The sequence below is a fragment of the Chiloscyllium plagiosum genome, chromosome 12 (assembly GCF_004010195.1).
Source record: "Chiloscyllium plagiosum isolate BGI_BamShark_2017 chromosome 12, ASM401019v2, whole genome shotgun sequence".
Taxonomy (NCBI): Eukaryota; Metazoa; Chordata; class Chondrichthyes; order Orectolobiformes; family Hemiscylliidae; genus Chiloscyllium; species Chiloscyllium plagiosum.
In genome coordinates, this window is record NC_057721.1 from 70,199,734 (window position 1) to 70,213,229 (window position 13,496).

The window sequence follows — 13,496 nt, forward strand, 5'->3', positions numbered from 1 at the left end:
TGGAGGGTTGTTTTTCAGACTGGAGGCCTGTGACTAGTGGAGTGCCACAAGGATCAGTGCTGTGCCCTCTACTTTTTGTCATTTACATAAATGATTTGGATGCAAGCATAAGAGGTGCAGTTAGTAAGTTTGCAGATAACACCAAAGTTGGAGGTGTAGTGGACAGCGAAGAGGGTTACCTCAGATTACAACAGGATCTGGACTAGATGGGCCAATGGGCCGAGAAGTTGCTGATGGAGTTTAATTCAGATAAATGCGAGGTGCTGCATTTGGGAAAGCAAATCTTATCAGAACGTATACACTTAATGGTAAGGTCCTTGGGAGTGTTGCTGAACAAAGAGACCTTGGAGTGCAGGTTCATAGCTCCTTGAAAGTGGAGTCGCAGGTAGATAGAATAGTGAAGGAGGTGCTTGGTATGCTTTCCTTTATTGGTCAGAGTATTGAGTACAGGAGTTGGGAGGTCATGTTGCGGCTGTACAGAAGATTGGTTAGGCCACTGTTGGAATATTGCATGCAATTCCGGTTTCCTTCCTATTGGAAAGATGTTGTGAAACTTGAAAGGGTTCAGAAAATATTTACAAGGATGTTGCCAGGGTTAGAGGATCTGAACTATAGGAAGAGGCTGGACAGGCTGGGGCTTTTTTCCCTGGAGCATTGAAAGCTGAGGGGTGACCTTATAGAGGTTTGTAAAATTATGAGGGGCATGGATAGGATAAATAGACAAAGTCTTTTCCCTGGGATCGGGGAGTCCAGAACTAGAGGGCATAGGTTTAGGTTGAGAGGGAAAATATATAAAAGAGACCAAAGGGGCAGCTTTTTCACACAGAGGGTGGTATGTGTATGGAATGAGCTGCCAGAGAATGTGGTGGAGGCTGGTACAATTGCAACATTTAAGAGGCATTTGGATGGGTATATGTATAGGAAGGGTTTGGAGGGATATGGGCCGGGTGGGACCAGATTGGGTTGGGATATCTGGTTGGCATGGTGATGGGTTGGACCGATGGGTATGTTTCCATGCTGTATATCTCTATGACTCTATGGCTGCAATATATTTTTTAAAATATGTTTACATGGAGAAAATGTCTAGTCATTAGGAAATCAACTGGTCTGGGGATAAGGCAATAATGCAAAGTTGAGGATTATCAACCATCTCATTGAATGGAGTAGTGAATTTGATGAGCTAATTGGTCTGCTTCTACATCTTATGATCTTACAAAGTCAACAAAATATGGATGTAAGTTTGCTCACTGACCTGGAAGGTTTGTTTTCGGAGGTTTTCTCGCCATACAAGGTAACATCATCAGTGAACCTCCACTGAAGCACTGGTGGTAAGACCTGTTTTTTATTTGTGGTGTCATTTCATGTGGTGATGTCATTTCCTGTTCTTTTTCTCAGGGGGTGGCAAATGGGATCCAAGTCAATGTGTTTATTAATAATGATGTTACCTAGTATGGTGACGAAACGTCTGAAAACAAACCTTCCAGCTCTGCGAGCAAACCTACATCCAGAACCTCAACCTGAGCTACAAATCTTGCCAAAACTCGCTATCAACAAAATATTCAATGTTTCTTTTTTTTGATGCAACCTTACCTGAAAAGCTCATTGCCTTTGAAAAAAGCTTTCTCCCTCTCCAGTGCCTCCACCAAGGTCAGTTGATCATTAATATCTTGCTGTCCACGGCATTTGACAACCATGTAACCTTTGTTCAAAGCGACAACCTCATTCCTGATTATTTTAAGGATGCTTTCTTCTGTCCCCTTGTCAACCAGGTCTGGCTTTGTTAATATCCCTGCAAACAACAATGATAATGCTGCAGCAACATTCAGTTGAGTCAGAATATCACAACGTAAGCACGGGCCATTTGACCCATCAGGTCTCTGCAAATGTGTCATCTATATAGGAACCATCTGATTACTTAGAGAGGTAGTGGCATCGTGATAATGTCACTGAATTAGTAATCCAGAATCCCCATGCTCTGCGTGGAGCATTCAAATCTGACTTATGGTGAAAGTTGAATTCAATAAAATTTAGAATTAAAAACTAATCTAATGGCAACCATGTCCTCATTGTGGTAACATCTCTTCTCATTCATGATGTCCTTCAGGGTGAGAAATCTGCTATCAGCACCTGGTCAGACCTAAATGTGAGTCCAGATCCCAGCGAAACAGGTGATTCTCAACCAGTGTCTGAAGTGGCTGAGATAGCCAATCAGGTCAAAGGCAAGTAAGGATGGGAAATATAGCATCCTCACCAGTGATGATCAAATCCCACACAAGAATAAAATGAATCTCACTGCCTTCACACTCTTTAATCTTCACTTCATCTTATTTTTCAGCCAGGAAATGGAACACTTTTTTACAATGGGAATCTGGTGTCCAATAAAATATTACTAAGTCAGGTACAACATGAGTCAGATATATAAAGAAGGCAACAGATATTTGGAAATACCATGAGCTCTAGTCATAGATCAGCAAGAAAAATACTGCAGGGATTTCCAGGAAAAGTGGGACCAAGGAAATTGCTCCTCCAAAGGGCCAGTGCAGATGCAACATTTTGATTCTATACAAATGGAATGAGGAAATTACAAATAAACTATAATAATTTGGTGCAATGGGCAGACACATTGATAAGGTTCAACGCAAAGACATGTGAAGCGATTCATTCATAGGAAGAATACGGGGAGAGAAAACATAATAAGCAACTCTAAATGGCTTAGGAGGAGAGGGATCTGACTGCAAGTGTCCCTTAGTCAAAGGTGGCTGGAGAGGTTCAGTGAGTAGTTAATAAAGCACACGGTACCCTCAGCAGTGAGTACAAGAGCAAGGAGGTTATGTGAAACTTGGATAATAAATTATTTCAGCCTCAGCAGGAACACTGCATGCAGTGTGGGCATTGTACTTTAAGATAGATGTGAAGGCATTGAAGAGACTGCTGAATAGATTCACGCGAATGAAATTTCCTCAGTGTAGAACTGTGATCAAGACTGATCCAAGAAGCATGGACTGCTTTCCTTGGAGCAAATAAGTCTATGAGGAGGCTTGATAGAAATTTTCAAAATCATGAGTATGAATAGACTAGCTCAGGAGAAATTTGCTCCCACATGTGAAAGGATTGAGAATAAGACTTAAAGGAACTGGCAAAAGAAGCAAAGCAAATTGAGGAGAAAGCATTTGCATTCAATGAAATGTTTAGGGTCTGGAATAAGCTGTCCAGAAGAGCAATGGAGATGAGTTTAATCAAAGCTTTCGAAAGGGAATTTAAAAAGGGACGAAGTGCAGGGATACAGGGTAAAACCGAGGAAATAGCATTCAGTAAATTGTATCTGCACCACTCTCTGACCAATGGGCTGAAATGTCTCCTTCTGTGTCATAGTAATTGTAAAATATCATTTTATGTGCACCTCCCCCTCCTCCACTGCTTCTGAGTCGACAGGGACATAATCCACACCCAAGGATTGTACAAGTAGGGCCCACTTAAGATCCTAGGCCATGATTGTGTTTGGACCCTCAAAGAGGACTTCAGATTAGATTTAAAACGTTGCTCTTACACAATGGCAATTGGAAGGTAGGTGAACTGTTTCCAATTCCATTTAGAGTCATAGAGATGTACAGCACGGAAACAGACCCTTTGGTCCTACCCATCCATGCCAAGCAGATATCCCAACCCAATCTAGACCTACCTACCAGCACCCGGCCCGTATCCCTCAAACCCTTCCTATTCATATACCCATCCAGATGCCTTTTAAACGTTGCAATTGTACCAGCCTCCACCACTTCCTTCGGCAGCTCATTCCACTGTACAGCCACAACATGACCTCCCAACTCCTGTACTCAATACTCTGACCAATAAAGGAAAGCATACCAAGCACCTTCTTCACTATTCTATCTACCTGCGACTCCACTTTCAAGGAGCTATGAACCTGCACTCCAAGATCTTTGTTCAGCAACCTAGGACCTAACCATTAAGTGTATAAGTCCTGCTAAGATTTTGTTTCCCAAAATGCAGCACCTCACATTTATCTAAATTAAACTCCATCTGTTCTCCTCGCTTTGGCAGCTTAGACCACAGACAAAACTTCCAGCCTCTTCAGCAGCCTTTGATACACGGAAGGTGATAGAAGTTTGGAACTATGTTCCTCAAATAGTGGTTGACTAATTGTTAATTTTAGATTGGATATAGATAATGTTTTTGTAAAGCAGAGATATTAGAAATGTGAACAAAAGACAGATAAATGTAATTAGTCCACAGATCAGCCAGGTTCTCAGGTTTGAGAGGATGCATGGCCTACTCCTGTACCTATGATGTGAAATGTGGGCCAAATCTTAGAAGCTGAAATCTTAGAATGCCTGCAACTGCAGACACCTTCCACTGCCATTCAAAGCAGAAATCTTCCTCTGACTCCATGCAACTTTGACAAAAAACAGAAAATCTTTCGAATAATATCTGGGATAGATTATACAGTCCACTACATTGACACCTCATCATTAAATTCTCTACTTAAAATAGAGCCGTTAAACAATATTAAAAAAGAGAGACATCATTATATTAATGAATATCAATGGGCTAAAGGATAAGGTTTTGAAAGCATGTTACTTGCTACCAGTTTCTAAATCATGGATAACAATGGAGAGTTATCATCTATTTCGTAAAGAGGAGGAAGTGCTGGAGATACAGTTCTGAATATTGGACTCAAAAATGTTAATTCTCTTTCTCTCTCCACAGATGCTGCCAGACCTGCTGGTTTTCTCTAGCACTCCCTGCTTTTATTCTGGATTTCTAATATCCACAGTATTTGGCTTTTATCCATTTTGTAACATCTGGATCTGTATGGTGGTCAGTTGAAGCGGGGAGTTGGGGTGGGTTAAAAGGGTTATTGTTGTAATTAACAGTGGATTCATGGACTGCCTCAATGTGTGCATTTTTGCTGAAGTAAACACACTTCAAAATCGTTTTCACTTCAATTAATATCTCCTGATCAGAGGACCTAAATAAACAACATCTGTTTAAAAAAACACAGCTTCTAGGATTTGGTCCATATTTCACCACATAGGAACAGGAGTAGGCCAGACAGCCTCTCAAGCCTGAGATCATGGCTAATCTGTGGACTAATTACATGCACCTGCCATTGGCCCACATGCTTCAATACCGTTGCTTAACAAAAAATGACCTATCTCCAAACTTAAAATTAACAGTTGGTCGAGCATCAACCATCATTTGAGGAGCGTAGTTCCAAACGTCCACAGTCTTTTAGAACAGAGAACAATATACAAATGGGCCCTTCGATCCACAATGGTGTGCAGAACACAACACCAAATTAGACTAATCCCTTTTGCCTGTCCTTGGTCCATATTACTCCATTCCTTGCTTATGTGCGTATCTAAAAGTCTCTTAAACGTCCCTATGGTATCTGCCCCCCATCACCACCGCTGGCAGTGCTTTCCAGACTCCTACCACTCTCTGTGCAAAAACACTTGTCCCTCACATCTCTCTTGAACTTCCCTCTTCACCTTAAATGCTTGCCCCGTAGTATTAGACATTTCAACTCTGGGAGAAAGATTCTGACCGTCAACTTTGTTGATGCAGCTCATAATTTTATAGACTTCTATCAAGCTCCCCCTCAGCTTCAGCTCAGAGAAAACGACCTGAGTTCTTTTGAGCTTCTCCTTCTAGCTCACACCCTCTAATCCAGGCAGCAACCTGTTAAACCTCTCTGCACATCCTTCCCCACTCTCACTACCAAAAGTCCCCACGTCCTTCCTGTTAAGCAGCGACCAGAATTGAATGCGATACTCCAAGTGTGATCTAAACAAAGTCTTATAAAGTTGCAACATGACATCCTGACTCTTGTACTCAATTCCCTGACCAGTAAAGGCAAGCATGCCATACGTCTTCTTTACCACCCTGCCTACTTGAGTAGCCACTTTCAGGGAGCTATGGACTTGAACTTTTGGACTTTTGTGTGTAGAAAGGCTGAGGGACTTGACGCTGTTTTCGTTAGAGAGAAGAAGGTTGAGAAGTGACTTAATGGAGACATAAAAGATGATCAGAGGGTTCGATAGGGTGGGCAGTGAGAGACGTTTTCCTCAGATGGTGATGGCTAGCATGAGGGGACATAGCTTTAAATTGAGGGGTGATAGATATAAGACAGAGGTAGTTTCTTTACTCAGAGTAGTAGGGGTATGGAACACACTACCTGCAACAGTAGTAGACTCACCAACTTTAAGGGTGCTTAAATGGTCATTGGATAGAAATATGAATTGAAATGGAATAGGGTAGGTTAGATGGGCTTCAGATTGGTTTCACAGGTCGGCGTAACATCAAGTGTGCTGCAATGTTCTAAGTTCTAAATGCTTTCAAACATTTCTCCTGAACTGCCTGGCCCTAATATTTAGACTATGACCCTAGATCTAGAATCCCAAACCAGTAGCAATAAGTTATCTTTGTCAATTCTGTCTTTTCCTGTTAATATCATGATTGACCATTTGAAATGGAGCTTCCAGCTTTCCTACAGAGGGCTGGATAACTCTAACTGCGTACCTTGAAAGATGGATATTTTAATTTAAAGCAAAATGAATTGACTGACTCTTGATGCATTTTGTTATGTATTTGTAACTCCAGCTTAGACTATTCCAAGTCACTTTAGGCCAGTGCTTTCACCCACCAAACATTTCAGTTTGCTGCCTGTTTCCTAACTTCTAGCACACAGCACCCACCATGATTGATATCTGCTCCTGATCTGGTGAAATCCTGTCTATTGAAGATTCTCCTGTTCGTTTATAAAACACTCTTGGGCTTCATCCTCCTCATCACTATTTCTTTGAACCCTAAACCCTTCAAGATACCTGCACTGCTCTATGTAGCTTCAATTTTCACAACCATTGGTTGTTCAGTGACTGCCAAGCTGCTAACTCTGGAATTTCCTCCCTCAAATCTCTCTGCCTCTCATTTTCTTTTGCCCTTCAAAAACATATCTTTGACCTGGCACTTGGCCATCTTTCCTAACACTGTCATATGTGTCAGAGGTATTTTTTGTAAATTTATCTATGAAGTACCTCAAGATTTTAAAGTCCATTAAAGGCACTATGATTAATTCTACAAACAGAACTAATTCAGTTCAATACATTTTTACCTGAATGAACATCTAGAAGAAATAGGGAATTTGTCTCTTACCCAAAGTTCTCTCCCCTGAAGGATCAGCCTCCTGGGCCATTTTCAAGGCCTCTGTCGTAGCTATATCAACATTACATGGGATGACAACAAGATTAATGGTCTTATCTTCACTGATGTAGGAATTGATCAGCTGCTTTATCTGAAGGAATGTACAATAAAATTGATTCATTAAAAAAAGACGTGAATTTTTTGAAGTTTTTAATTAACCTGTTGAAACATGTAATGACATACCTATGGAGGAAATCAGGCTTGAACCAGGTCTCCTGGCTCAGAGATAGGGCACTGCCACCATGCCACAAGAATCACTTTGACATTAATTTATATTCTGCCTTTCATGACCTCAGGATATCCCAAAGCAATTTACAATCGATGAAGTAATTTATAATAGTAGGTAACTTATGCATAGAAAATATCTTTGAGAAGATTACCAGAATGTTGATATTTATATCTAATGGAATAAAATACTGTGCAAAGATTTTGATTGTATATTAATTGTAGTTATTTGCTATTAAGTGGTGCATATCACATCCACAGGGGATTCATTAATATCCCAAAAGTATACTTAGACCCAGAATGAAGCTACAGTGCTTGCTTAATATTCTAAATCTGACATTAAATATTTATGAAAGCGTGTGAAGATTGGCTCCAGTTATATCCTTCCTCAAAAGCTTTTTGGATTGTAATAAAAAAGTAGAAGTCATGCTCCAATTTTACAAAGACCTGGTTGGACTAACAATGTAACATGAGGGTGGAGCACATATTTGGTGCTAAATGTTTTATTCTTAATGCCATATACCTCAGCAGTGTCTTTCAAATAGGAATATCATGATTACTTTTTTTTTTAAGAACACGTTCACTAGGACAACAAAGGACCTTCTCTCTAAAGCTTGCTCAAAATAATGAAATCCTTTGCGTCTACCTGAGAAACCAGGTTGCTTGAAAAGACAGTATCTCTGACAGTGCAGCATTCCTTCAATAGAGTGAGGGAGTTATCATTGAGACATAGCTGGCACAGTGAAGAAAAGGTGGATTTTAAACACAAATTCAAACCAGAATCAGCAGTGAGCAAGAAAGGACTGGACCTAAACGAGTAAGGAACAATTAGGTTCAAGCAAGTGCAAACAAGATGGAAGTATTACTTTAAGAGAAAATGTAAAGTCTTGAACAGCCAGGATGGAAAGCATCAACCTATTGATGGTACAAGAATTGCATCTGTTGCTGTAATTCAAGAGTATATCTAACAATCTTGCAATGTGCATATGTAATATCAGTTGGGAATCTGTAAATAAATCAAAGTGACTTGTTGTTCACCAGTCCCATGTATGACACCAGGAGAAAGCAAAGACTGCAGATGCTGGAGATCAGAGTCAAAAAGTATGGTGCTGAAAAAGCACAGGAATGCCTGATGAAGAGCTTATGTTCGAAACAGCGACTGTCCTGCTCCTTGAATGCTTCCTGACCTGCTGGGCTTTTCCAACACCACAATTTTTGACCATGTGTGACACTGGTGGGTTTGTATAAAAGGAAAAAAAAAAGAGAGTTTCAAAAAGATTTTAGAAAGGAGAGATGTGGGATTTAATCAGGCAAGTGGAATAAAGAGTGAGTTGGACGGGTTAACCTAAAGAGACAGAACAGTGGATAAGAAAAGAGGATGCAGAAGGCACAATGAATGTTACCACTCCATTCAATGAGAGGCAATAAACATGAAACTATAGACCAATTTGCTTAATGTCTGTCAATTAGTCATGAAAAAGATCAGAGCTGCCAATTACTGTTAGCATGGCTTCCAGTAATGGGAATCATGTTTAACTAATTGGTTAGTTTTTTTGAAGGAGTTATAGGGTTCTTGTGATGCAGTGGTAGTGTCCCTACCCCTGGTCTGGGAGGTCTGGGTTCAAATCCTATCTGCGCCAGAGGTGTGTAATAACAACACCTCTGAACAGGTTGATTAGAAAAAACAGATCAAGTTAAAAAGAACAATAGAGTTAGGCCACAGATCAGCCGCAATCTCACTGAGTGGTTGAACAGGTTCAAGGATCTGAATGACCTTCCCTTGCTCCATTGTAAGAAGCAGGAGCATCTACATAATTGGGTTGTCTGTGACAGGCACAGTAAAAAAATCTGTTGATGTTGGCTCTGTCTTTGCATCATTTGAATAAATTTTAGAAAAAGAAACGGAAATAGTAGAGGCATTCTTGTGGTGCAGCGGTATTGTCCCTAACTATGGACCAGGAGGCTGAGGTTTGACTCCCACCTGCTCCAAAAGGTGTTTCTTAACACCTCTTAACAGGCTGATTAGAAAAACAGGTGAAGCAGTAATGTGCTATAAATAAAGGGGAGCCCGTAGACATACCATACTTGGATTTCCACATGGCCTGATTATAAGCCATATCAAATCTTATTGCACAAATAAAAGCTCACAGCGTAGAAGGTAAAATATTAACATGATAAAACACCGGCTTACAGAAAACAGAGTGTGTGCATAAGAGCCCTTGAACGACGGGAAGGATTTCATAAGTGGAGCAGCCAAAGGGTCTGTGCTGCAGCCTCAGCCTTTTACAATTTATATCAATAATTTAGATAAAAGTAAAAGGTATGGTAACGAAATCTGTAGATGACAGAGGTAGGTAGGGAAGTGTGAAAAAAACATGGAGTTTACAGATAGGGAGAGCTAGGTTCCACCAGTGAGAAAAATCTGGCAGATGGTGTATAATGTGGGAAAATTTGAAGTAATTTACTTTGGCAGAACGGATACTGAAGCAGAGTATCACTTAAACAAAAACATCACTGCGCAATACCAAGGTGCAGAGGGAGCTAGGTGTTTTCATGTAAGAGTCAAAATGTTAGTATGCGGTGCAGAACATTATAAAGAAGGGTAATGGGATGCCATTCTTTATCACAGGAGGAACTGAACTTAAATGAAATACTTCAGTGATATCAGGCATTAGTCAGATCACATCACAAATACTGTGAGAAGTTTTGGTCTCCTTATTTAATGGTGTTGGAGGGTGATTCTAGGTCGACACCTGGAATTCGTGGGTTGTCTTTTGAGGTTTAGTTGGACAGACTGAGCCAGTTTTCACTGGAATTTAAAGGAGTGAGGAGTGATTTGACTGTCATGTCCAAGACCTTGACAAAGTTGTTTCCCTCTCGTGGGTGAGTCCAGAAGTGGGGGGGTGGGGGCAGGGCACGGGGGCACTGTTTTAAACTTTTAGGACAGACATAAGGAGAAGATTCCTTTGAGGGCTGTGCAACTTTGGAACTCTGTGCCTCAGAAGGAGAATTGGGAATCACCCAATACATTCCCTTTTGAGTGACTGTTGTGGTTGCTTTCCTGCTATGTGACCCTACCTGGTCTCCGATGTCCTGTGGCTGGCTCCCAACTGCCACTCTTGCAATTCCCGGCAGATCGATCAATGTCAGATCAGGGACCTTGCTAGACTCCACTTCCACACTGATCAGCTCAGAGCTGATTCCTTGGTCCTTTCCAGCCATGATGTTCTGAGCTGTAAATCGAACCAAACTCTGCATCAACCACATTGCACAGTTTTCTGACACAAATCCATGGATTTAAATGAAATGTTTCTTTTTCCACTCTTTGTCAGATCAGTCACTATCGTTTATCCTTCTCAACTGTGTGGATAAGTAAATGTCACCCAAGACTCCTGAGAGCAGCTGAGTCAAAACAGAAATCCGCAGTATAGTGATTCAGTTATATTCCCTGGTCTCGACTTGCTGCTTTATGTGTCTCTACCTTTTCAAGAGGCGCTGACCCCAATTGGAGTTTTGTGGGAGATGTACAGTAGGAGTAATGGTGGTGGACACATTTGGATGGGTGGGTCGACTGGAAAAAAAGCATCTCACCTTCAAGAAGTGGACCTCAGGCCTTATTGAAGTAATCCAAGACAGTCTCTCTTTCTCTCTCCTGAAACTAATAGGACTGTAAGTATGTAAGTTAGCTCGCTGAGTTGGAGGGTTTGTTTTCAGACGTTTCGTCACCATGACTAGGTAACATCATCAGTGAGAGTCTCCAGTGAAGCACTGCTGGTATGTCCCGCCTTTCTATTTATAGGTCATGGGTTTCTTAGGACAGGTGAAACAAAGATACGCATGAGAATTCTTAGAGGCATGGCATAACCAGAACTCCATCAATAAACACATCGACTTAGATCCGATCTACCTTCCCTTGAAAAAAAAAACAGAAATGACATCACTCACCTTAAGAAACCAAGACCTATAAACAGAGAGGTGGGACATACCACCAGCATTTCACTGAAGACACTCACTCATGATGTTACCTGGTGACAAAACGTCTGAAAACAAACCTTCCAGCTCAGCGAGCTAACTTACATACTTATCATCAACCTGAGCTAGAAATCTCAAAAATCACTAGGACTGAAAGTGCTAAATGTATGGTCTGGAATCTCTGAATCTAAAGGAATGTTCCTCAGAGCAGTTAGCATTGGGCAAGGACTTTGACAGTTAATTACAGTGCAGAGAAGGAGAACCAAAGGCTGCTTTGGTGCCTGAGTAGGAAGAACCTCTGCTCTTCCAGGCCAAGAGCATCTCAGATATTTCCTTGAAACTGACTTGTGCCCCTTGCTTTGTCTGTGTCAGCAGCCTTGATTCAGAGTCAGTGCAAACAATCTGTGGTCAGCCAGGAGATCAACATGCCTTCAGGCTACTCCATGAATCCAGCCCAATGTTAACCCTCTTCCCTGCCCCAACACCATCCTTGCTGAATGGAGAGTTGCATTTGAAGCCAAGATGGATGCTCCCAGGATAGAACTTCCACCCGATCTGCAGACTTAACAATGCACCTGAAACCAGATCCCAATACGGAATTCTACTTTTCAAACATGGGGAAATGGCATGAAATGGGCAGAATCCGCTCTGCTATCCACTATATCCATCATCTATTCACTGTTACTAAGGGCAATGGAATTAAACCATCAGGTGCTGAGTGTTGGAGTGATGATAAAATATTGTCTGTTTTTGTTTTGCAGCCTTAAATGAATTCCTCCCTCATCACTCATTACCTGCCTGTGCTAATCGCCACAGGGACAATTTGTGACCCAGCATTAGCCTCAGTGTGAACAAGCTTGTAGAAAGAGAGTGAGGACAAAGCAGCCAGTCCCCACTCCTACCTGCTGTGCAGTGCTGTTGGTGGAAAGAGGCATCTCAAACATAGACAAGGCAGAGTTTGGCCGCAGTGATTCCCCCTTCAGTCATGCAGCCCACCACTCGTGGTCAGAAATACCACACAAGAAATGGCCACCAGGGTGAGGTACCAGAGAGCACACGGCATTTCTGCAAATGAATCTTTGAATGTGGCTTTCAAGTTCAAAGAAGCGAAGAGAAAATTGTGAGGATAAATATAAATAATTTGCAGCGTATTATTAAACAAATCACAAATATTTCACCATTATCAAACCAAAACCTGGTACACCAGGCTATGATCACCTTTCACAATTTCTTTCTCCACCTCAGATGGGTCTGACAATTCTTTCAAGTAATTCTTGTAACTTATCTGTGCCTTCCATATTTTGGTCTCTCTGGCATTTTTCAGCTTCAGTTCAAGAGGACATCTTGTCACAATTCCTGTCAAATAGAGAGAAGTAATGTCAGTCAATCTTTTCATGCAAAAAAAGAGTTCTGCACAGAGGATGCTTTAATCCTGTTGATAATGAGAGATGGAAAGTGAAAGAGAATTAAGTTAGATAGACTTCTCCATCTTCCACTAAAACAGGATGGATATGAGCAAACATTCACACTTTTGCTGATAAAACTGACGAACTTTCTATTGACCAGCAGAAACAGGAAATAGCCATTCAGCTCCTCAAGCCTGTTCCACAGTTCAATTGGACCATGGCCAATCTTTTGCCCACCGTTACAAACAACCTTGCCAAACACAATTAATCTCAATTTTGGCATTTTTAACCAACTCCCTGCCTCAGACAGCTTTTCCACTGATGAGCTTTAGAGTGTCCAATAGATTGCAATAAGAGGGGTTTGTTGTCAACATCCCTGAACAGCAGTGTCTCACTTTAAGCTCAGGCCCCACTTAGGGAATTAATTTCTATCTCTCGCAGTAATTCATCATAACATCTTTCACACTTCAATTACCTCACTCTTTAATTGTCTATATCCAATGGAATACAAAACAAATCAACTGTCCCTACAATTCAGCTTTTCTGAACTTACTTCTTGGAGAATCTATACTGCATCCACTCCAATGCCAATATATCCTTCCCAGTTAGCTCAGTTGGCTGGATGGTTGGTTTGCAATACATCATGATGCTGGCAGCGTGGAGTCAATTCCTGTA

At 41.2% G+C, this 13,496-nt stretch overlaps 1 protein-coding gene across 2 annotated transcripts in view; it reads right to left on the minus strand.

The window, feature by feature from the left end:
- LOC122555400 (interferon-induced GTP-binding protein Mx3-like) overlaps positions 1-13,496 on the minus strand; it is a 45,560-nt gene that overhangs the window by 22,481 nt on the left and 9,583 nt on the right. For both annotated transcript variants that reach the window (XM_043701371.1, XM_043701372.1), the window contains exons 4-7: positions 12,634-12,771; positions 10,522-10,676; positions 7,171-7,309; positions 1,591-1,789 (exon numbers count right to left, since the gene is read on the minus strand). In XM_043701371.1, coding sequence (XP_043557306.1) covers positions 1,591-1,789; positions 7,171-7,309; positions 10,522-10,676; positions 12,634-12,771 — 631 coding nt within the window. The remainder of the gene's footprint in view (positions 1-1,590; positions 1,790-7,170; positions 7,310-10,521; positions 10,677-12,633; positions 12,772-13,496) is intronic.